A 22,011-nucleotide genomic window follows, 5' to 3' on the forward strand; every position below is an offset into this window, starting at 1 on the left:
TACTGTTGTAGCAACGATTTTTGTGTATATTGATGAATGTAATGCGTGGCATGACCAGAACCTATTAGCATTAGGAACAAAAAAAGTGACAAAGGTTTGTACTGCAAGATAATGTCAATACCTAGCGTGAGGACTACTGTGTGTATGGTATTTGCTGCAGACGATGGCAATCGTTTTGTACTTCAAGATAAAGTTTATACCCTGACATGAAAATGCTATAATATTGGGGTGACTTTGAAAGCTTAGTAATCCTGGTTCCTTCCCTATAGGAATGTGTATTACTACTGTTCAGTATGCTATTTAATCGAAGTGTCGTGTAGTTTCCAGTGTGTGGTAGCAGAAGACGACAACGTTTTAAACGGCAAGATGAAGTTAATACCCTAGCATGGGGTGATTACACTTATGGTATTCAAATTAATTTTATACCAGTTTTAGAAACGAGTTTTTGATGAAATTTGACATGGGAATAACATAGCTTAGTTTAGCAAATCTCATCGCGATGTCCACTTTAACCTGTAAGCTAGACCATTAGTAGTGTCCATTTGTGATACAATAGATACTGTTGTATCATTTGACAAGTATTATAAAACAATTTTGATGTTGAAATACTTAATTTGAAGGTTCAGCGTGCCTTAAATCAAGTGTAGGCCTAAAAATTATTCCCAGTATCTGGGAGTAATTCAGACTGCGTATTGGTTTGTGTGCTTGCTTGCTTAGCATAGTATTTTAACCAATACATGAAACGTAGCCAATGTATGTTTTCTGATGTTATAAGTTCGGTAATATTAGGTTTACTATATCGCCTTAATTAGGCCTAATTATAAAACTGACCTGCTTGTTAAATATGTTATGTTTTAGCCAATGAAATAGCACTGGGCCATTTAATCTGAGAGCTCGCAATCATTTTTTGAGCATCAATACGCCAGCTGTGTGTGTGTGTGTACGACACTGTGGCGTGGCTATTTCATTGTGTACGAGGACTGTAAACGCAAATATAATAAAAATTAATTTCGCAATGTGGTAGAATGCCAACTTCCGTAGATGCCAGTGTCTCCCGTCTGTCATTCCTAGGTTGCGGTCGTCCTATAGGGAGACAGGTTAGTACACAAAGCGAGTTGGACAAGGCCGTCGATGCATTACAAACCCACGTGAAGACTGGTATCTTACCATCTCCGCTTTGCGGCGTCGTACAGCTACCGCTAGAGTGTTGCAAGATGATCTCAGAAGGGCCACTGAAGTCTCTGTGTCCGGTCAGACTGTAAGGAACAGGTTACGAGAAACAAACGTAGAACACAGACATCCTGTCTGAGTACCCCGCTCGACGCGACGTCATCTTTTCTAATGTCAACGACCAAGTTCGTCACTGGCGAAACGCGTTATTCAGAAACGAATACAGATTTCATCTGACGCAAGGTGATGGCTGTGTTCCTGTGTGGGAGGTGCCTGCCAAGTGTTGTCCAGGAAGTCGACAGGTTTGGCAAAGGTTTTGTGAGGGTTTGGCGAAGCATCAGTATTGACAGCCATACGGATCTCGTCGCTGTCCATATTCGTCTTGCGGCCAGGCAGTATATAGAGCAAACCCTGTTGGGTCATGTGGTGGCTGCTGCATAGCGTGGTGGATCTGCATTTCTTCACATGCACGATAATGACAAGACCCATGGGGGAGGTGCCCCCAAAGATGTTTTGTGAAGCCAGGACAGTCAAGTAATGAAATCACCAGCGATCAGTCCCTATCCAGAACCCATCGAGAAGGTGTGGGACATGATTAACAGATGTGTTTGTGCTCTTCTGTCTCAACACAGGCTCTTCCAGAACTATCGTGAGCTCTGACTGAAAAACTGGAACGGACACCACACAGTCATCTCCAAGCAGTATGCCACATAGGTGTCAGGCAGTGATGTACGCTCACAGTGGGCATACACATTACTGCGGCTCACAAGGTCCAATGAAAATAACCCAGGATGACAGAATGAATAATTATTTCCACACTGACTTCGACACCTATCGGAAATTTCAGTTCTTGTTGTGCAAATGAGCAGGAATGTATTGATGTTTTGTTATGGACTTAATTTGTGAAAGATGAAGGTATAGTTTGGTAATATACGCAGTACGCAATTATTTCTCAATTTGAGTATGGCAGACGCCAGAGTCATAATGCCCTAATTCTTTTGAGGAATGTATATACAGGATCATTTTGCTAAACGGAGGAAAACTGGAAGAAAACGATTTCTGAGAGGATAAGGAGCGAAAACGGTCATACAGATGCATGGCTTCAAATGCATTCTAAGGGAGTACACCCACCTGCAGGTGGAAATGAAAGATCAGGGTATCAGCACCACGCAGGAGGCCCCCTGCCGTGTGGAGCATTCGCCACGACAGCTGCCACTATCCGCATCACTTACAGCGCGTGCAGTGCTAACCGTATTACCGACGAACTTGCTTCTGATCAAACGTTTTGTCGCTGGTTGACTACAGATGCCGCCATTGTGCTGGGATATCTGTCACCCGTCCTAGTCGCAGATGAGGCTATATTTATGAGGGGTATAACATCAGAGCTCCACATCTGCAGGCATACTCCGCAGGTCACCCTACGGTCCAACGCGCAGTAAACCTCGCTCCACTGCTAGTCATCCCCTTTCCTGTTCGACTCGCAAATGGCGCGAGGGATAAATGACTGCCTATATGCCTCCGTGCGAGCGCTAATTTCTCGTGCCTTCGTGGTCCTTACGTGAAATGTACACTGTCGGCAGTAGAATCGTTCTGCAGTCAGCCCAAATGCCGATTCTCTAAGTGTTTAAGTGTTCTCAACAGCCTTCCTCGAAAAGAAAGTCGCCTTCCAACAAGGCATTCCTGTTCGAATACACGAAGCAAATTTACGATACTTGTGTGTCGATAGAACCTCCCGGTAACTAATCTAGCAGCACGACTCTGAACTGGTTCGATGCCTTAATCTGACATAGTGCGGATCCCAATCATTCGAACGTTATTCAGGAATGGATCGAACAAGTTATCGACGCGCGGTCACCTTTAAAGATGAGCTGCAATTTTCTAAAACTCTCAGAATATACCAAGTTGACCATTCGCCTTCGCTACTAACGACCTTACGTGCTCAATACATTTCACTTGCTTTTATAACGCCACGCCTAGATACTTCATCGCCGTTGCCATGCAACGCACCACCAGTAGTATACTGGAACATTACAGGACATTCCTATTCATCTACTTTAAATTGTTGCTGTTATGGTCTTCAGTCCTGAGATTGGTTTGATGCAGCTCTCCATGCTACTCTATCCTGTGCAATCTCCCAGTACCTACTGCAGACCACATCCTTCTGAAACTGCTTAGTGTATTCATCTCTAGGTCTCCCTCTACGATTTTTACCCTCCACGCTGCCCTCCATTACTAAATTGGTGATCCCTTGATGCCTCAGAATATGTCCTACCAACCGATACCTTCTTCTGGTCAAGTTGTGCCACAAACTACTCTTCTCCCCAATCCTATTCAATACCTCCTCATTCGTTATGTGTTCTACCCATCTAATCTTCAGCATTCTTCTGTAGCACCACATTTCGAAAGCTTCTATTCTCTTCTTGTCTAAACTATTTATCGTCCATGTTTCCCTTCGATACATGTCTACACTCCATACAAATACTTTCAGAAACGACTTCCTGACACTTAAATCTATACTCCATGTTAACAAATTTCTCTTCTTCAGAAACGCTTTCCTTGCCATTGCCAGTCTACATTTTATGTCCTCTCTACTTCGACCAAAATTTGCTCCCCAAATAGAAAAACTCATTTACTACTTTAAGCGCCTCATTTGCTAATCTAATTCCCGCAGCATCGCCCGATTTAATTCGACTACATTCCATTATCCTCGTTTTACTTTTATTGATGTTCGTCTTATATCCTCCTTTCAAGACACTGTCTATTCCGTTCAACTGCTCTCCCAAGTCCTTTGCTGTCTCTGATAGAATTACAATGTCATCGGAGAACCTCAAAGTTTTTATTTCTTTTCCATGGATTTTAATACCTATCCCGAATTTTTCTTTTCTTTTCTTTACTGCTTGCTCAACATACAGATTGAATAACATCGGGGAGAGGCTGCAACCCTGTCTCACTCCCTTCCCTACCACTGCTTCCTTTCATGCCCCTCGACTCTAATAACTGCCATCTGCTTTCTGTACAAATTGTAAATAGCCTTTCGCTCCCTGTATTTTACCCCGGCCACCTTCAGAATTTGAAAGAGAGTATTCCAGTTAACATTGTCAAAAGCTTTCTCTAAGTCTACAAATGCTAGAAACGTGGGTTTGCCTTTCCTTAATCTAGCTTCTAAGATAAGTCGTAGATTCAGTACTGCCTCGCGTGATCCGACATTTCTACGGAATCCAAACTGATCTTCCCCGAGGTCGGCTTCTACCAGTTTTTCCATTCGTCTGTAAAGAATTCGAGTTGGTATTTTGCAGCCATGGCTTATTAAACTGATAGTTCGGTAATTTTCACATCTGTCAAGCCTTGTTTTCTTTGGGATTGGAATTATTAAATTCTTCTTGAAGTCTGAGGGTATTTCACCAGTCTCATACATCTTGCTCACCAGATGGTAGAGTTTTGTCATGACTGGCTCTCCCAAGGCTGTCAGTAGTTCCAATGGAATGTTGTCTACTCCTGGGGCCTTGTTTCGACTCAGGTCTTTCAGTGCTCTGTCAAACTGTTCACGCAGTATTGTATCTCCCATTTCATCTTCATCTACATCCTCTTCCATTTCCATAATATTGTCCTCAAGTACATCGCCCTTGTACAGACCCTCTATATACTCCTTCCACCTTTCTGCTTTCCCGTCTTTGCTTAGAACTGGGTTTCCATCTGAGCTCTTGATATTTATACAAGTGGCTCCCTTTTCTCCAAAGGTCTCTTTAATTTTCCTGTAGGCTGTATCTGTCTTACCCCTAGTGAAATAAGCCTCTACATCCTTACATTTGTCCTGTAGCCATGCCTGCTACATAGCCATTTTGCACTTCCTGTCTATCTCATTTTTGAGACGTTTGTATTCCTTTTTGCCTGCTTCATTTACTGCATTTTTATATTTTCTCCTTTCATCAATTAAATTCAGTATTTCTTCTGTTACCCAAGGATTTCTACTAGCCCTCGTCTTTTTACCTACTTGACCCTCTGCTGCCTTCGCTACTTCATCCCTGAGAGCACCCATTATTCTTCTACTGTGTTTCTTTTCCCCGTTCCTGACAATTGGTCCCTTATACTTTCCCTGAAACTCTGTACAACTTCTGGTTTAGTCACTTTATCCAGGAACCATCTCCTTAAATTCCCACCTTTTTGCAGTTTCTTCAGTTTTAATCTACAGTTCCTTACCTTAAATTACATTTTTCTATACCTAAAGCATGCTGTCGTTTATGAATCCAAACAGAAATTCTATGTCATCTTGTATCCTCCCACAGTCACCGAACGACGGTATTTTCCTTTACACTACAGAGTCGTCAGCAAAGTCGCACGAAGTGTTCCAGACACTCTCATATCTGGGAACCTATTCCGTATGCCCGGACCGTCGTTAAGAGACAGTGGAACAATGTCAGACGCTCTTCGAAAATATAGCAGTATGGAATCTGCCTGTTGCCTTTTATGGCAGGTTATCATGTGAGAAAATGGCAAGTTGAGCATCGAACGAGCGATGCTTTCTAATTCCGTGCTGTGCTGATTCAACGAAGTTCATGATTTTCCAACTTAAACTATGCTCATGAATTCTGCAGCAAAGTGATGTCAAGTTTATTGGAGCGTAATTTTGCGTGTCTGCTCTTCAAGGCCTTTTGTATTCAGTAGTCGCCGTTTTATTCTGATAACTTGGGGCTGACGCTGGACGAGAGATACGCGATAAATGAACCCAGGAGTCAATGTCGAAGAGTACTCTCAATATAAAACCGAATTGAGATTCCATTCGTACCTCCGATTTACTTATTTTCAATTCTTTCAGTTGCTTCTCAATGTCAGGGAACCATATTCCTATGTTCTCCATACAGACTGGCAAAGCGTGGTACGCCTGTGCGGCCTCCGTGCGTGAGCGATGTTTTTAACGTGAAATTTAAAACATCTGTGTTGATTTCTCTGTCTTTTATTGCCAAACCATACTGAATAGAAGCCTTGGACCTGCTTATCGTTTTTACGTAGGTGCAGAATTTTGACGTGTTCTCAGAATGATCTTTCCCTGAAACAGCCGCGCAGGGCAGCCGCGTGGTCTGAGGCGCCTTGTCACGGCTCGCGCGGCTTCTCCCGTCGGAGGTTCGAGCCCTCGCTCGGGCACTGGTATGTGTGTTGTCCTTAGCATAAGTTAGTTTAAGTTAGATTAAGTAGTATGTAAACCTAGGAACCGATGACCTCAGCAGTTTGGTGCCATATAAACTTAGCACCACAAATCTTTTTCGCTGGAACAATATGTGGTAGTTGTATGCATCACGCATCGATCTTTTCATAGACCCACTAATTTTTATTAACTTTTGTCTGTCGTCATTTCCACTTCCGTTTTTAAACCGAGAGTGCAACAGTCTGTGTTTAGTCTTCCGAATTTTGTTTTGAAACCCGGTAGGTCTTGCCACCCTTAATACACTTACCTGGGACATACTTCTTCAGAAAGCGATTTACAATAAGTTTAAACTTTGGGCATAATTCGTCTACGACCACTGTATTTGAAGTAAATTACGTGCAATCATTGCCTATCTGGCATGATAACATCTGATTATCTACTCTTTTCAGCATAAAAACTTTCCTTCTTTTCCTGATACATTTGTGAACTTAAGTAGCTATCGTCTCTATGACGAAACCATCATCACTAGTCCATCTGTCTATAGCGACACTGTCGATAACTTGAGGCCTGTTTATAGCTTAAAAGTCTAACACATTTCCATTACATGTGAGCTGTCGAAATCGCAGCACAAGATGGTTTTCGGAAAACGTGTTCAGAACTGTTTCGTAAGACTGTCTGTCTGTACCGCCTTTAATGAACCTGTAGATTTCCGTCTATGCTCAGTGGCTTAAAACAGACGTCTGGGGGCTGCAGGTGACCCCGTGGTACGGCCACGGTGAACCATCGGCAGCACTCCAGCCTCAGTGTGTGGGCAGCGATTACTAGCGACTGCCTCGTGAGACCTGTCATTCTTCCACAAGGCCGCACAGGAGAGGCAGATCTGCACTTCCTGCGGGTGACCCTGCACCCGCCACTGTAAGGCGACACTTTGGTGGTAGGAAGGGCAAAACAGACACTACATGGCTGTGCTCCAGGTCATGAGTGAGGGGCTAAAGCGCTAGCAGAGGCAGAACGGTCACACATGTGTTGTCATGTGTGCTTTCAGCTACTGAAATCTACAGTGTCACAGATCATTTATCGTCACCTTCAAGTGGATGTATTTTTCTTGGAACCGATTCCCAGCTATATTTTCATTTGACCCGCTCTTTATGTTATAAGGGATTGTTTCCTGCAGTTTTCCGCCATTTACTGGTAGCAGAACCACAGTGTGTATATCAGGTACATGTGATCAGGAGGTTCGAATTAGACAGTGGAAAAATATAATAAAGACCATTTCATTGTAGTCTGGCGAGGAGTTTCCCAGAAACTTACCTCAGTGGGAGGGAGGTCGAAATAAGCGAATACGCCTACACATAGGTACTGGACGCCTTTTAGCAAGCGAACTGTTGAACAGAAGTGGTGGCGTAGTTCCTAGCGATGCGGCATGACAACTCTCACACCCCGTTTTCGAAACCTAATGATTATTGCACCGAGCGAGGTGGCGCAGTGGTTAGCACACTGGACTCGCATTCGGGAGGACGACGGTTCAATCCCGTCTCCGGCCATCCTGATTTAGGTTTTCCATGATTTCCCTAAGTTGTTTCAGGCAAATTCCGGGATGGTTCCTTTGAAAGGGCACGGCCGATTTCATTCCCCATCCTTACCTAACCTGAGCTTGCGCTCCGTCTCTAATGACCTCGCTGTCGACGGGACGTTAAACACCACTAACCTAACCAAATGATTATTCTTATTATTGTTTTTCATTTATCTACACATGTCCGGAGAAATGGTTTTTAGTGTATACTGAAATAAGTTTTTCCTTACTGGTCTACTAACTGTATGTCTGGTGAATGAAACAAATAAACAAATAAATAAATGAATGAGAAAATTATTTGAAATTTCAAATAATTTCAGCAAGCGCCGGTTTCCAGTGCGTCGTTTGCCGCGAAATTATTGCAAACTTGTTAATCTTCAGCAATTTCAACGACGTTTCTTTCCCGAATGAAATTCGTACAAAGAAATGACAGTGGCAATGCGGCAAACCTGACTTCTCACAAAGCTTATCGTGTTCGGAATTTCTATGTTTAGAGCGCTTCTACGATTGGCATAATCCAAGGGAAAACAGTAAGTCTTCCTGAAGAACAAACATAAGAATAAAATATAAAATTAATATCAGAGCAGAATATAAGAATATGAAAGTTGTAAAAGATTTTAATTCCTGAAAATACCATAGACATTTATTATTATTATTATTCTCGTGTCATGGAGGTACATGTACATACATTTTACACAGTTATGATTAAATTACTTTTGACCAAAGCTTGGCCATTTCCTGTGCAGTTCCTGTTGCTTGTTGATGAACATCTTCTGTGCAGCAGACTGGGCACAATCGACGCCGAAGCATGTGCCGAACTGTCTGTTCTTCTCCACAGTCACATCGAATATCATTTGGATCAGTGTATTCGCATCTTGCCCAGTTAACTTTTGATCTGCCAACTCCGGATCTCAGTCTATTCAGGGAGTTCCAAGTTATCCATTCCCCGCCGTGGCATGGAGGTAAAGTTTCAACAACTCTTTTCCAACCAGGGGGGAGGTAGGTCGTAGCCCTCACTGGCCGTAACCTAGCTTTTTCAGCAGTGGTTCTAAGTTCCTTTGATGTCCTAAGGAAACTCTTCCTTGATTCAGTCGTTGCGGATTCGGTTCACGCCCATACAGAAGAAGGGTAATTTCCTGTTGGACTGCCTTTCTTTCCTAGTTCGCAGCTATCTTATATTATACTCGTATATCAAATATATGACACTGTAAAGCCAGCCAGTGTGGCCGTGCTGTTCTAGGCACTTCAGTCTGGAACCGCGTGACCGCTACGGTCGCAGGTTCGAATGCTGTCTCGGGCATGGATGTGTATGATGTCCTTATGTTAGTTAGGTTTAATTAGTTCTAAGTTCTAGGCGACTGATGACCTCAGAAGTTAAGTCGCAAAGTGCTCAGAGCCATTTGAATTTGACACTGTGAAACTCAGTTGTAATTTTACAATTAATATAACGCCCTTGTATGCCATAACTTGATAAGAAACATTCGTGTTGCATCTTTCTATGGAATCAAGGAGTCAAATCAAAAAATAAAGATTGAAATAGGATTGAAATAAATGACAACAATAATCGGGTTTAGAACACAGGGCGTGGAAGTGAAAGGTCACAGAAGTAGCCACTATGCCACCAGTTGAGCTGAGATCATGGCGCTCTAAAAGCCAGAGAAATTTCGTGGAAAACATGATCGTTGTTTTCGCAAAAATGGTCGAGCTTCTACAGATAAGACGAGAGACGTGTTCGCTTATTTTGACTCCTATTCCGCTGAACGAAGTTTCTGGGAAATCGGGTTATGTGTCACTTGCCGTGTTCTCTTCGTAAGAGCAAGTTTCTTCCCCTTAATGAACACGATTTTTTTTCGGGGTGACCATTAAAACTTTACGACTCACCCTCGTGAGGTTTAAGACATGAGGAAAAGTTCTTTGCAGCTGGGGAGTATTCTGTTAGGTAGCATAGTACGTAGTGTAGGTACCTTCTTGAGCATCTCTAGCTGCATGGAGAGGTAGGGCAGCTTGCCGGTCATGATGATGAGCTCCGTCCAGATGAGCAGCACGGTGATGGCGCAGAGGTGGCGCTCGGCGTAGATGGTGAGCGAGCCGTTGCAGAGCGTGGCGGCCGAGCAGACCAGCACCAGCAGCTCCAGGTAGTTCTCGGCCTGCGCCACGTAGCGCCGGGGCGACGACACCAGCTGCACCAGCTCCCGCGTCACCAGCGCCGCCACCAGCGGCCCGATCAGGACGCTGCGCACAGGCAGGTCGCCGTTCAGGGAACCGAGGGCTAGTTAACATTTCCGGCTCACAGTGCCTCTATCGATCCCTAGCAAAATCTTAATTGGTTACAAGATACAATGTCCGCCAAGAATGTTCGGAGTCTTGTCTTATTCCTGGCGTACAAGCAACCTCGGCACGATAACTGAGGTGGCAGCTTGAACTAACAAGTGTAAACTACAGGTATGCCTTCGACTAGTCAGTCGTGAGCAGGCAGTCTTAAGTAGTATGCCATCGTTGCTGCATGACTAACCGCAAAGGAGCAACGTCTCTAGATCAAATGTGCATCGCATTCCCCAGAATGTATTGAAGAAGACAAACGTGTTTTCTCTACACAACTTGACTTCCGAACTACAACAATGGTACGAGGGCGTCAGTTACAATTTCATATATGACCAGACACATATGTACTTGTGTTACTAGGCAATCTCAGAATTATGTACAAGCCCTAATGACCTAGTCTTACCACACACGCAGAGCCTGTTATGACGCGAGCTGTGACAGTCATTGGCGCCTCTTCTGCTGGCGCCATCTCGCGACGCGGCCTGTAGTGTAAGAACAGAACCGCAGTTGCTGTAGTATCTAGCTTGCGCTTGTGTGTGATGGAGACACGTAACATTTATAATGTGATTTCTATTGGACGTCTATGTGCTACGTATGACAATTTTGCATGGCCTGCGTGTTATAGGCAACTAGTAATATCACCATTTTTTGGTTGGTTGGTTTGGGGAAGGAGACCAGACAGCGTGGTCATCGGTCTCGTCGGATTAGGGAAGGATGGGGAAGGAAGTCGGCCGTGCCCTTTCAGAGGAACCATCCCGGCATTTGCCTGGAGTGGTTTAGGGAAGTCACGGAAAACTTAAATCAGGATGGCCGGACGCGTCACCATTTTTTGCCTTCGTATTGTAACCTGTATGTATCCTAAGGTATGTACCTAAATTTATATGTATACATGTTATATAATTGGAATCCAGGCCCACTTTTATAGTGTTTTCTGTCCTCCCTAGATCCGATGATGGCGGCTTTAGTTTCGCCGAAAACTGTAATCATGGAATAAAAATAATTAATGCGATCTTGGCTACCAGTTTATTGTTTTACAACAATTTAATTGGAACGCAAAATACGGAAAATTATTTTTTGAAAAAAAAATGTCAACTTTGTGAAGTGTGGTTATATTTTCCTCCACTTGATTCCCAGAGTTGACTGTTGAAGAGATCATTTAGCTGGTCAACGGAATTAAACCAGATGAGTCCGACATAGAAACTGATGAATGTGATGATGAGGATGACGATTTGATACAATACATCACAAGAAGGAACAGTGCCTCATGCTCAAAGTCCTGGAATAATCGTACTCTGGAGACATAAATATGATTGAGAATAAGTGTGTTATTAATAAAACTCTTTTCCTCTAGACAATTTATTTAGAAAATTTTTGTTTAAATATTTTGAGTTTTTTACTTACAGTTGTTGAAATTTTTGGTGCCATGTTTTTAGTTGACCTGTCTTGAAGTCTACGGCAAATATGAACAATATGTGTAATGCTCATGACTATTTTTTTAATAAAGCAACATCAAACTCCATAGTTATGTGTATAATTGAAACTTCCTGGTTGATTAAAACTGTGTGCCGGACAGAGACTCGAACTCGGGACCTTTGGCGAGCAAGCGCTCTAAAAACTGATATACCCAAGCACGACTCACACCCCGTCCTCACAGCTTTACTTCTGCCACTACCTCGTCTCCTACTTTCCAAACTTTACAGAAGGTCTCTTGCGAATCTTGCAGAACTAGCACTCCTGAAAGAAATGATATTGCGAAAACATGACTTAGCCACAGTCTGGAGGATGTTTCCAGAATGAGACTTTCACTCTGCACCGGAGTATGTACTGATGGGAAACTTCCTGGCAGATTGAAACTGTGTGCCGGACCGAGTCTCAAACTCGGGACCTTTGCATTTCGCGGGCAAGTGCTCTACCATCTGAGCTACCCAGGTACGACTCACGCCCTTTCCTCAGGTTTTACTTCTGCTAGTACCTCGTCTCTTACACTCCAAACTTTACAGAAGGTCTCCTGCGGACCTTGCAGAACTACCCCTCCTGAAAGAAATGATACTTCGGAGACATTGCTCAGCCACAGCCTGGGGGACGTTTCCAGAATGAGTTCTGCACAATGTTCGGAGGAGAGCTTCTGTTAAGTTTGGAATATAGGAGACGAGGTACTGGCAGAAGTACAGCTGTGAGGACCGGGCTCGAGTCGTGCTTGGGTAACTCAGATGGTGGAGCACTTGCTGGCGAAGGGCAAGGAAGTTTCACATCAGCGCACACTCCGCTGCAGAGTGAGAATCTCATTGTACGTGTATAATTGTCTTGCTTAAGTCCAGGGTATCATATACGATACTATCTACAAAAAATCACTACCGCTTCAAAAAAAGTTTCTGAGGGTGGTTCATTTTAAGCTGCAATAACAAAAACCAATTACCACAAATGTAGCTCATTTGCACTTTTAATTATTGCTCGGGCGGAAGAGATACTTGGGACACTGAGGAATAATATTACCGTAGATTGCTGAATTTAATTGCTGTAAACTAATGCAGTGACTTTTTTATGTGGAATAAGAATTGGAGCTATGCTTTGCGTGTGAGTGCAGACAGTAACCTTATGATGACGAGAGCCAGGTAGACGTTCCGCACGAGCTCCACTTCGGCGTCGTTAGGCGGTGAGCTGGCGGTCGCCTCCACCACTTCTGCTGGTGGTGCAGCGGTCACGTTCGGTGTAGCCTTGACGGTCAGAACCCCAACGGGCGAGATGTGGGACAGGACGGCGGACAGGCACGACTTGTTGAAGATGCAGCGCATCACCTTCTCGTCGACGGCGCCGCCGGTGAGCAGCACGATGTAGGCGGTCATGAGCAGCGCGAAGGCGGTGTAGGCGGCCAGGTTGACGTAGTAGAAGACGCGCACCGTGTGCCACTTGAGGTGAAGGAAGGCGGTGAGCACCGGGTGCGTGAGCAGCGCGCGCAGGCTCTCCGAGCGGCTCATGTACACCAGCGGCTCCATCTCGCGCGGCGTCTTGCCGGGCAGCGACGGCCGGCCGCGCAGGAAGTCGTACTTGAAGATCAGCTGCGCCACCAGAACAAGGGAGAGCTAGTTCCTCGTACCCTTACTGCAGAGCTGTCCCAAAACGTAGAGTACAGTTTGACAATTATAGGTTCAAATAAGAGCAACTGGTGCAGATCACTGAAACAAGCAAATAATCCTAATTAACATATATCCGTATACCAATGCTTTTCCCAATACGACTTACTACACTGGAGTGGAAAAAAGTCACAAGATGGCGATATGCACTAATAAATATGGCAGTACTATCATGTACACAAGGTATAACAAGGCACTTGTGCTCAAGTGATTCAATGAAACCATTTCCGCCGTGACTACGGCTGCACAACGGGAATTAACTACTCTGAAAGCGGTATGGTTATTGGACCTAGACGCTCGGGACATTCCATTCCGAAAATCGTTAGTGTCAAGAGTGTTCTGAAAATATAAAATTTCAGGCAGTACCTCCCACTAAGGACACCGCAGTGGCCGACGGCCTTCACTTAACGGCCGAGAGCAGTGGCGTTTGCGTAGAGGTGTCAGTGCTAACAGACTGGCAACAATGCGTGAAATAACCGCAGAAATCAATGTAGCGCGTACGACGAACGTATCCATTATGACACTGCTGCGAAATTTTACGTTAAAGGACTATGACAGCAGACGTATGACGAGAAAGACTTTGCTAACGGCACTACTACACCTGCAGCGTCTCTCCTGGTGTCGTGAGCATAGCGGTTGGACACTGGATGACTGGAAAACCGTGGCCTGGTCAGATGAGTCCACGGTTTGTTACAGCTGATGGTAGGATTCGAGTGCGGTGCAGATGGACCCAACAAGGCACTGTGCAAGCTGCTGGTGGCTCCATAATGGTAGCATCTTTGTTTACCAGGAATGGACTGCGTCTTGCAGCCAAACTGAACCAACTGAGACCAACTGCACCCGTTCATGGACTTCATGTTCCCAAACAACGATGGAATTTTTTTAGACGACGATGTGAACGGACCACAACTTTTTGAGATTGGCTTGAAGAACATTCTGGATAGTTCGAATGACTTAGCCACCCAGATCGCCCGATACGAACTACACCGAACATTTATTGGACATAATCAAGAAGAGTCAACCTTTTTTATAACTTTCGTTATTGAGTTTTTTTTTCAAACCGATAGTGGTTTCTCTTAAGGCAGTGCATTTGAATGATGGTTAGATGCAAGCAGCATAGGTGTTTGGCGTAGCTTTGACTCTAGAGGGCTCTAGAAGACTCAACGAGCATAGCCTACAGGAGTAATATTAACCTATATATGATTTTCACATTCCCCTGATTACAACGAAGGGGAATCAGAGTGGCTGAACCTTCACTCTGGAATTCCTGTATCTGTCCTCTGTACTTTGATGTATCATTAACTGTCGTTTATTATTAATGTTTTGATAGCATTAAAGAAATTAATTTTGTTTCTGGAATTCGCAAGTCAATCCAAAATAGGAAAGGCAGCTTAGGTTTACGAAGTCTTGCGGGGGTGTACTAAAGTGGTTGTTAGCTGTGAACTCTACGGATGGGGGGACATGAAGTGGCAAGGGGCAGTGTACCACATGACATTCCAGCCTGTAGTGTCATTCAACCCTGGCTGCTTGGATCGTGTGTGCGGAACTTTTAGTGTTTATTCTCATATTACTTTAGGTATGGTGTTGATACCTAGCCTCTGTAGTGTCCATTATGGATGGCGTAAAGCGAATATGACAAGCATTACATTAAAAAGTAACGGCGATATTTTTGCGAAGATATGAAACAATTGGCTAAGCCCTACCAGTTACCAGGCTACGGTATGGCTGCAGCGTGAGTTGTGGGACAGAGACAGGGTGTACACTTATATTCTCTGTCACTGACCCGCCACCTCATAAGAGCACCACTACATATAGAATACAGTTAGGTAACTGTTACAATTTAGCGATAGTGTCACAAACAAATAGATGAATTAAGGACACAGAAAATCTATAACTGAATATAAAATAAGAGTTTTTAGCAAACAGAACACAGCATGTTGTTATCAATGGAGAGACGTCTACAGACGTTAAAGTAACCTCTGGTGTGCCACAGGGGAGTGTTATGGGACCATTGCTTTTCACAATATGTATAAATGACCTAGAAGATAGTGTCGGAAGTTCCATGCGGCTTTTCGCGGATGATGCTGTAGTATACAGAGAAGTTGCAGCATTAGAAAATTGTAGAAAAATGCAGGAAGATCTGCAGCGGATAGGCACTTGGTGCAGGGAGTGGCAACTGACCCTTAACATAGACAAATGTAATGTATTGCGCATACATAGAAAGAAGGATCCTTTATTGTATGATTATATGGTAGCGGAACAAACACTGGTAGCAGTTACTTCTGTAAAATATCTGGGAGTCTGCGTGCGGAACGATTTGAAGTGGAATGATCATATAAAATTAATTGTTGGTAAGGCGAGTACCAGGTTGAGATTCATTGGGAGAGTCCTTAGAAAATGTAGTCCATCAACAAAGGAGGTCGCTTACAAAACACTCGTTCGACCTATACTTGAGTATTGCTCATCAGTGTGGGATCCGTACCAGATCGGGTTGACGGAGGAGATAGAGAAGATCCCAAGAAGAGCATCGAGTTTCGTTACAGGGTTGTTTGGTAACCGTGATAGCGTTATGGAGATGTTTACCAAACTCAAGTGCCAAACTCTGCAAGAGAGGCGCTCTGCATCGCGGTGTAGCTTGCTCGCCAGGTTTCGAGAGGGTGCGTTTCTGGATGAGGTATCGAATATATTGCTTCCCCCTACTTATACCTCCCGAGGAGATCACGAATGTAAAATTAGAGAGATTAGAGCGCGCACGGAGGCTTTCAGACAGTCGTTCTTCCCGCAAACCATACGAGACTGGAACAGGAAAGAGAGGTAATGACAGTGGCACGTAGTGCCCTCCGCCACACACCGTTGGGTGGCTTGCGGAGTATAAATGTAGATGTTGATAAAATAAGGCAATTTGTTACAATGTTTAACGGGACATCGCTGTGCCCCTGGTAATGCCATGTGGGTCATTTTTGACCCACAGTAGAAAACCGCCGTTTCATTCGTATTTGGATATGTTTTGAGTGTCTTCATATTGACAATACGTCTCTAAAATGAATAATACACTGTCAAACATAAATTATCAGAGGTTAACTTTTTTATAATTTATATTTTACAGAAGCAATTACACAATCTTTCATCAATCGTCGTTAAAACAAGTATGTAAAACAATGTCATAATGTTTTTCTTTGTAAAAAGATTGAAACAGAATCAAGAAATATTGTTTATGTAAGTATTAACAGTATTTTTACTTTTATAGAAAAATAATAAATACTCCTTCTTCAGGCCACAAGTGGCACATCGGGATGATCCAACCGCCGTGTCATCCTGAGGTGCGCATGCGGATAGGAGGGGCGTGTGGTCAGCACAGCGTTTTCCCAGTCGTTATGATGGTTTTCTTTGACCGCAGCTGCTACTGTTCGGTCGAGTAGTTTCTCAATTGGCATCACGTGGCTGAGTGCACTCCGAAAAATGGCAACAGCTCATGACCGCCTGGATGGTCGCCCATCCAGTTGCCGGCCACGCCCGACGGCGCTTAACTTCAGTGACCTAAAGGTAATCGATGTATCCACTGTGGCAAGGCCGTTGCCGTAGAAAAATGAGGTAATTGCCAACTATTTGTGGAAGGTTATAAAATGCAGCAGGTAACCAAAATCCTCTGCGAGTTTTCTTGCTTATTGCAATCATGGAACTAAAACATAAGAACAAATAGCTTCAGCATATAAATATTTGGAAATATTTAAGAACAAGAACTTGACAGTTTTGAGGATTCAGACATTCGACAAGTGTGTTTGCTCGGCAGCTTTTGTTTTTGCTCGGAAGCTTCTGCACACATACTTGTTGCATTTGAAGCATACGCCTGATACTTTATTTCCCTCTGTTTTTTGTTGTTTGCAGAAAATCTGAATTTGACGAGACTTTCCACTTCCATATTGTCCAGTGCCGGTATCGAGTGCCTGATAGGGGAGTTTGTAAAAGGCAGCAAGCTCGTCTGCGACACTGATGATAAAGCCCCGACGTGAAATCTTCTTAGAGGTAAGTAACTTAAAAACTGTGCGATCGTCGATCATGGCAAGATCAAGAATATTGGGAAAGATACGTAAAGGTCATCGGTGGGTGCCAGCTCGGATACTGTAGTGTCTAGCCATTTGGTCAACTACATCGACTCCATCGTTAGTTTTAGTATAATACTTCACAGTTTCTGGAAGTTTCTTCCCAGTATTTTCATTCATCTGACATCCAGCATGCATGTTACTCAGGATACTGATTTTTTTTTTCTTTTTCCCTTGGTATGCTGTGAGAAGATTGTCACCTGACTTGTAAGTGTGTTGCATACTGTGTGTAGTCTCCACTTGGCGCTGGAGGAAGGATCTCCTTGAGTGATCTCCGAAGAGCGCAACTAAACTTGTTCCTTTTCGTTTCAGCTCATCTGCCACGGGGGTGAAGAAGTTGTCGGCCGTGACGTTCCTTAAGGGCGACGCGCCTGACATCTGCTATCGTGTAAGAGAACTGTTAGGAGTGCCCCAGACAGCAGTGTGGAAGGGTATGGGGGGATTCCCCACTGTATAATATGTTATTCTGAAGCTTCGCAGTTTCACTCCGTAGGTCTGCTTGTGTCCAGTCCGTAGAAAACGGAAAATCGCGCTGATGTGAAGTATCATCCGACCTCCGAATACTTCGTTAAAATGCGTATGGGTCAAAAATGACCCACATGGTACTACACGTAAATTTTTCATACTTTTAGTTGAGTTAGGAGCCACCGGCCTGTTTGGTCTTGCGATGATTAGGGAAGGGGCTACGTCCCACGAAAAAAGTCATGGGTCAAAAATGGCCCACATGGTACGTTTAGCGTTAATACTATTTGTAAGCGAATATGAAATGGCGTAATTTGTCCCAATTTTGTTTGATGTTCATTGGTAACCGAATGCAAAATGAGGGACATCCGGTAACTTGCACCCACTGTTACATTATGGCACACACACACACACACACACACACACACACACACACACACACACACACACACAGAGAGAGAGAGAGAGAGAGAGAGAGAGAGAGAGAGAGAGAGAGAGAGAGAGAAGCTGTCAATTCCGGGTGTTGGAGTTCTGGTCATCAAAAACTCATTTGCCAGCAGTGGTGGCCGAGCGGTTCTAGGCGCTTCAGTCTGGAACCGCGCGACTGCTACAGTCGCAGGTTCGAATCCTGCCTTGGGCATGGATGTGTGTGATGTCCTTAGGTTAGTTAGGTTTAAGTAGTACTAAGTTCTAGGGGACTGATGACCTCATGTGTTAAGTCCCATAGTGCTCAGAGCCATTTGAACCATTTTAAAAAGTTATTTAAGTATAAACTCTTTTAAAAATTATTAGTCTTTGGCTAGTGGTGTGTGCGAAATATGCATATATCGTTACCATCGTTTTGCGTGAGTATATGTGTTGCTTTGGCTGTCTTTATCATGTGTGATGAAATGTGAAATAAAAGTACTTGGCCCAGGATTTCAGATCCAAATAGAACAAGAGAAAAAAGAAAAAAAAGAAGCAAACAAGAATCTGGAACTTAACTGACCATTTGTTGTGGCAGTTTTGCAGCAGGGAATAGTTCAGGTGTTATGTTGAGGGCTCTCTTTTGAGGAAAACACTTCCGTTTTCGACGGACTCGTGACATGCAGACACCTATGGACACTGCGAAGCTACACAATAACATATTCTACAGTGGAGAATTCCGCACCAACTCCTACACTACTGTCTGGGGCACTGCTAACAGGTCTCTTACACGACAGCAGATGTCAGGCTTGTCGCTTCTTAACCTCCGTGAAACTGGCACATGAGCTGAAACGAAAAGGAACAAGTTTAGTTAGCGCTCTTCCGAGATCACTCAAGGAGTTCCCTCCTGTAGCGCAAAGTGGAGACTACACACAGTATGTTTTTTTTTGGTCATCAGTCTACTGACTGGTTTGATGCTGCCCGCCACGAATTCCTTTCCTGTGCTAACCTCTTCATCTCAGAGTAGCACTTGCAACCTATGTCCTCAATTATTTGCTTGACGTATTCCAAACTCTGTCTTCCTCTACAGTTCTTGCCCTCTACAGCTCCCTCTAGTACCATGGAAGTCATTCTCTCATGTCTTAGCAGATGTCCTATCATCCTGTCCCTTCTCCTTATCAGTGTTTTCTACATATTCCTTTCCTCTCCGATTCTGCGTAGAACCTCCTCATTCCTTACCTTATCAGTCCACCTAATTTTCAACATTCGTCTATAGCACCACATCTCAAATGCTTCGATTCTCTTCTGTTCCGGTTTTCCCACAGTCCATGTTTCACTACCATACTTTAGACGTACATCCTCAGAAATTTCTTCCTCAAATTAAGGCCGGTATTTGATATTAGTAGACTTCTCTCGGCCAGAAATGCCTTTTTTGCCATAGCGAGTCTGCTTTTGATGTCCTCCTTGCTCTGTCCGTCATTGGTTATTTTACTGCCTAGGTAGCAGAATTCCGTAACTTCATTGACTTCGTGACCATCAATCCTGATGTTAAGTTTCTCGCTGTTCTCATTTCTACTACTTCTCATTGCCTTCGTCTTTCTCCAATTTACTCTCAAACCATACTGTGTGCTCATTAGACTGTTCATTCCGTTCAGCAGATCATTTAATTCTTCTTCACTTTCACTCAGGATGGCAATGTCATCAGCGAATCGTATCATTGATATCCTTTCACCTTGTATTTTAATTCTGCTCCTGAACCTTTCTTTTATTTCCATCATTGCTTCCTCGATGTACAGATTACATACACAGTATGTAACACACTTGATTGATAGCTGGCCCCGGTGGTCTCGCGGTTCTAGGCGCGCAGTCCGGAACCCTGTGACTGCTACGGTCACAGGTTCGAATCCTGCCTCGGGCATGAATGTGTGTGATGTCCTTAGCTTTTTGTAGTTCTAGTTCTAGGGGACTGATGACCACAGCAGTTGAGTCCCATAGTTCTCAGAGCCATTGGAACCATTTGATTGATAAGTTCGGCTCGGTCTCGTAAATTAACAAAAGGCAAGGAGAGCGGTGTGGTGACCACACGACCCTCCATATCGGCATCCGGTGAGGCCTGTAGGTTTAGGACGACACGGCGGCCGGTCGGTACCGTTCGGCCTGTCGGGACGGAGTAACAGCGCCGAGAGCGGCGGCCCACCTGGTAGTCGTCGCCCTGCGGGGAGAGCCCGTTGCTCTGCAGCTGCTCGTCGAGGAAGGCGCGCAGCGTGCCGGCGTCGATGAAGGCGAGCGGCGGCTCGCCCTCCTGGTTGCGCAGCAGCGGGCTGGCGCCGCGCCGCAGCAGCGCCAGCACGGCGCCGCGGTTGCCGTAGTGCGCCGCGTCGTGCAGCGCCGTGTCGCCGAACTGGTCCTGCGCGTCCACGTCGACGGCGGCGCCGGGGCCCGGGCCCAGCGTGCCGTCGCAGTCCAGCAGCAGCGACACGCACCTGCACCACCGCACGCACCCCGTACACCACCGTACCCAGGAGCTCGTCGCCGCCTACGAGGCAGGCAACACTGCCACGCTGCGGAGCTTCGCAGTGACATCACTGCCCATCTCGGCCGTGCAAAGCGCAGGCTACTTGTCTGCTCGTAGGAATTCCCTCATTCATACTGTCAACTTCCTCCGTCGCTTCTTCATACAACAACATAATAATAAATCAAAATCGCTACGATTTTGCTGTCACAGAGTAAGTACGCATGCACCGAAGATCTATGACCAATATCTCTGAAACTTATAGTACTTCCAGTCGAATGGTGCATGTCTTGTCTCTGTAGACAAGTCAGCACAGCCGTGCGCTTTGTTTGGTAACAGCTATTATACTATTCCCCCGAAAAACAGTCGTGAAGTTTCAAGCTACTCACATCAAAAAAAGCTTTGCATCCGAGAGCTCTAGAACCTATACATAAAATTGGAACAGAGATCAACTTAAACATCATTTCCACATATTCGCCCTTTTTATAGCACATGAAAACCACACATCGCATGTTGTACCATCATACAGCGATACCTTCAGAGGTGGTGGTCCACATTGCTCTACACACCGGTATCTCTAATACTCAGTAGCACGTCCATTTGCATTGATGCACGCCTATATTCGTCGTGGCATACTGTTGGTCCAGATTGTCACATTCCTCAACGACGATTCGGCGTAGATCCCTCAGAGTGGTTGGTGTGTCATCTCGTCCATAAACAGGCCCTTGTAAATCTATCCCAGGCATGTTCGATAGGGTTCATGTCTGGAGATCATGCTGGTCACTCTTGTCGAGCGATGTCGTTAGCCTGAAGGAAGTCATACACAAGATGTACATGATGGGGGCGTGAATTCCGTCCATGAAGACGAATGCCTCGCTATTATGCTGCCGATATGCTTACACTATCGGTCGGAGGATGGTATTCACTTATCGTAGAGCCTTTATGGTGCCGTCCATGACCACCAGCGGCGTACGTCGGCCACATGTAATGACACCCAAAACAGCAGGGAACCTCCATCTTGCTCCACTCGCTAGACAGTGTGTCTAAGACGTTCAGTCTGACCGGGTTGCCTCCAAACACGTCTCCGAAGATTTTCTGGTTGAAGGCATATGCGACACTCATCGGTCTAGAGAACGTAATGCCAATCCTGAGCGGTCCATTCGGCATGTTGTTGGGCACATCTGTACCGCGCTGCA

The 22,011-nt window shown here is 44.7% G+C and overlaps 1 protein-coding gene across 1 annotated transcript in view; it reads right to left on the minus strand.

Annotated features, from left to right (window-relative positions):
- The window catches only part of LOC126285069 (transient receptor potential channel pyrexia-like), a 136,408-nt gene that overhangs the window by 24,537 nt on the left and 89,860 nt on the right, over window positions 1-22,011 (minus strand). Inside the window, exons 8-11 of the mRNA XM_049984392.1 lie at window positions 20,676-20,786; window positions 20,501-20,624; window positions 12,798-13,261; window positions 9,848-10,115 (exon numbers count right to left, since the gene is read on the minus strand). Of these exons, the coding sequence (XP_049840349.1) occupies window positions 9,848-10,115; window positions 12,798-13,261; window positions 20,501-20,624; window positions 20,676-20,786 (967 nt within the window). The remainder of the gene's footprint in view (window positions 1-9,847; window positions 10,116-12,797; window positions 13,262-20,500; window positions 20,625-20,675; window positions 20,787-22,011) is intronic.

This window comes from Schistocerca gregaria, chromosome 8 (genome assembly GCF_023897955.1).
Source record: "Schistocerca gregaria isolate iqSchGreg1 chromosome 8, iqSchGreg1.2, whole genome shotgun sequence".
NCBI lineage: Eukaryota > Metazoa > Arthropoda > Insecta > Orthoptera > Acrididae > Schistocerca > Schistocerca gregaria.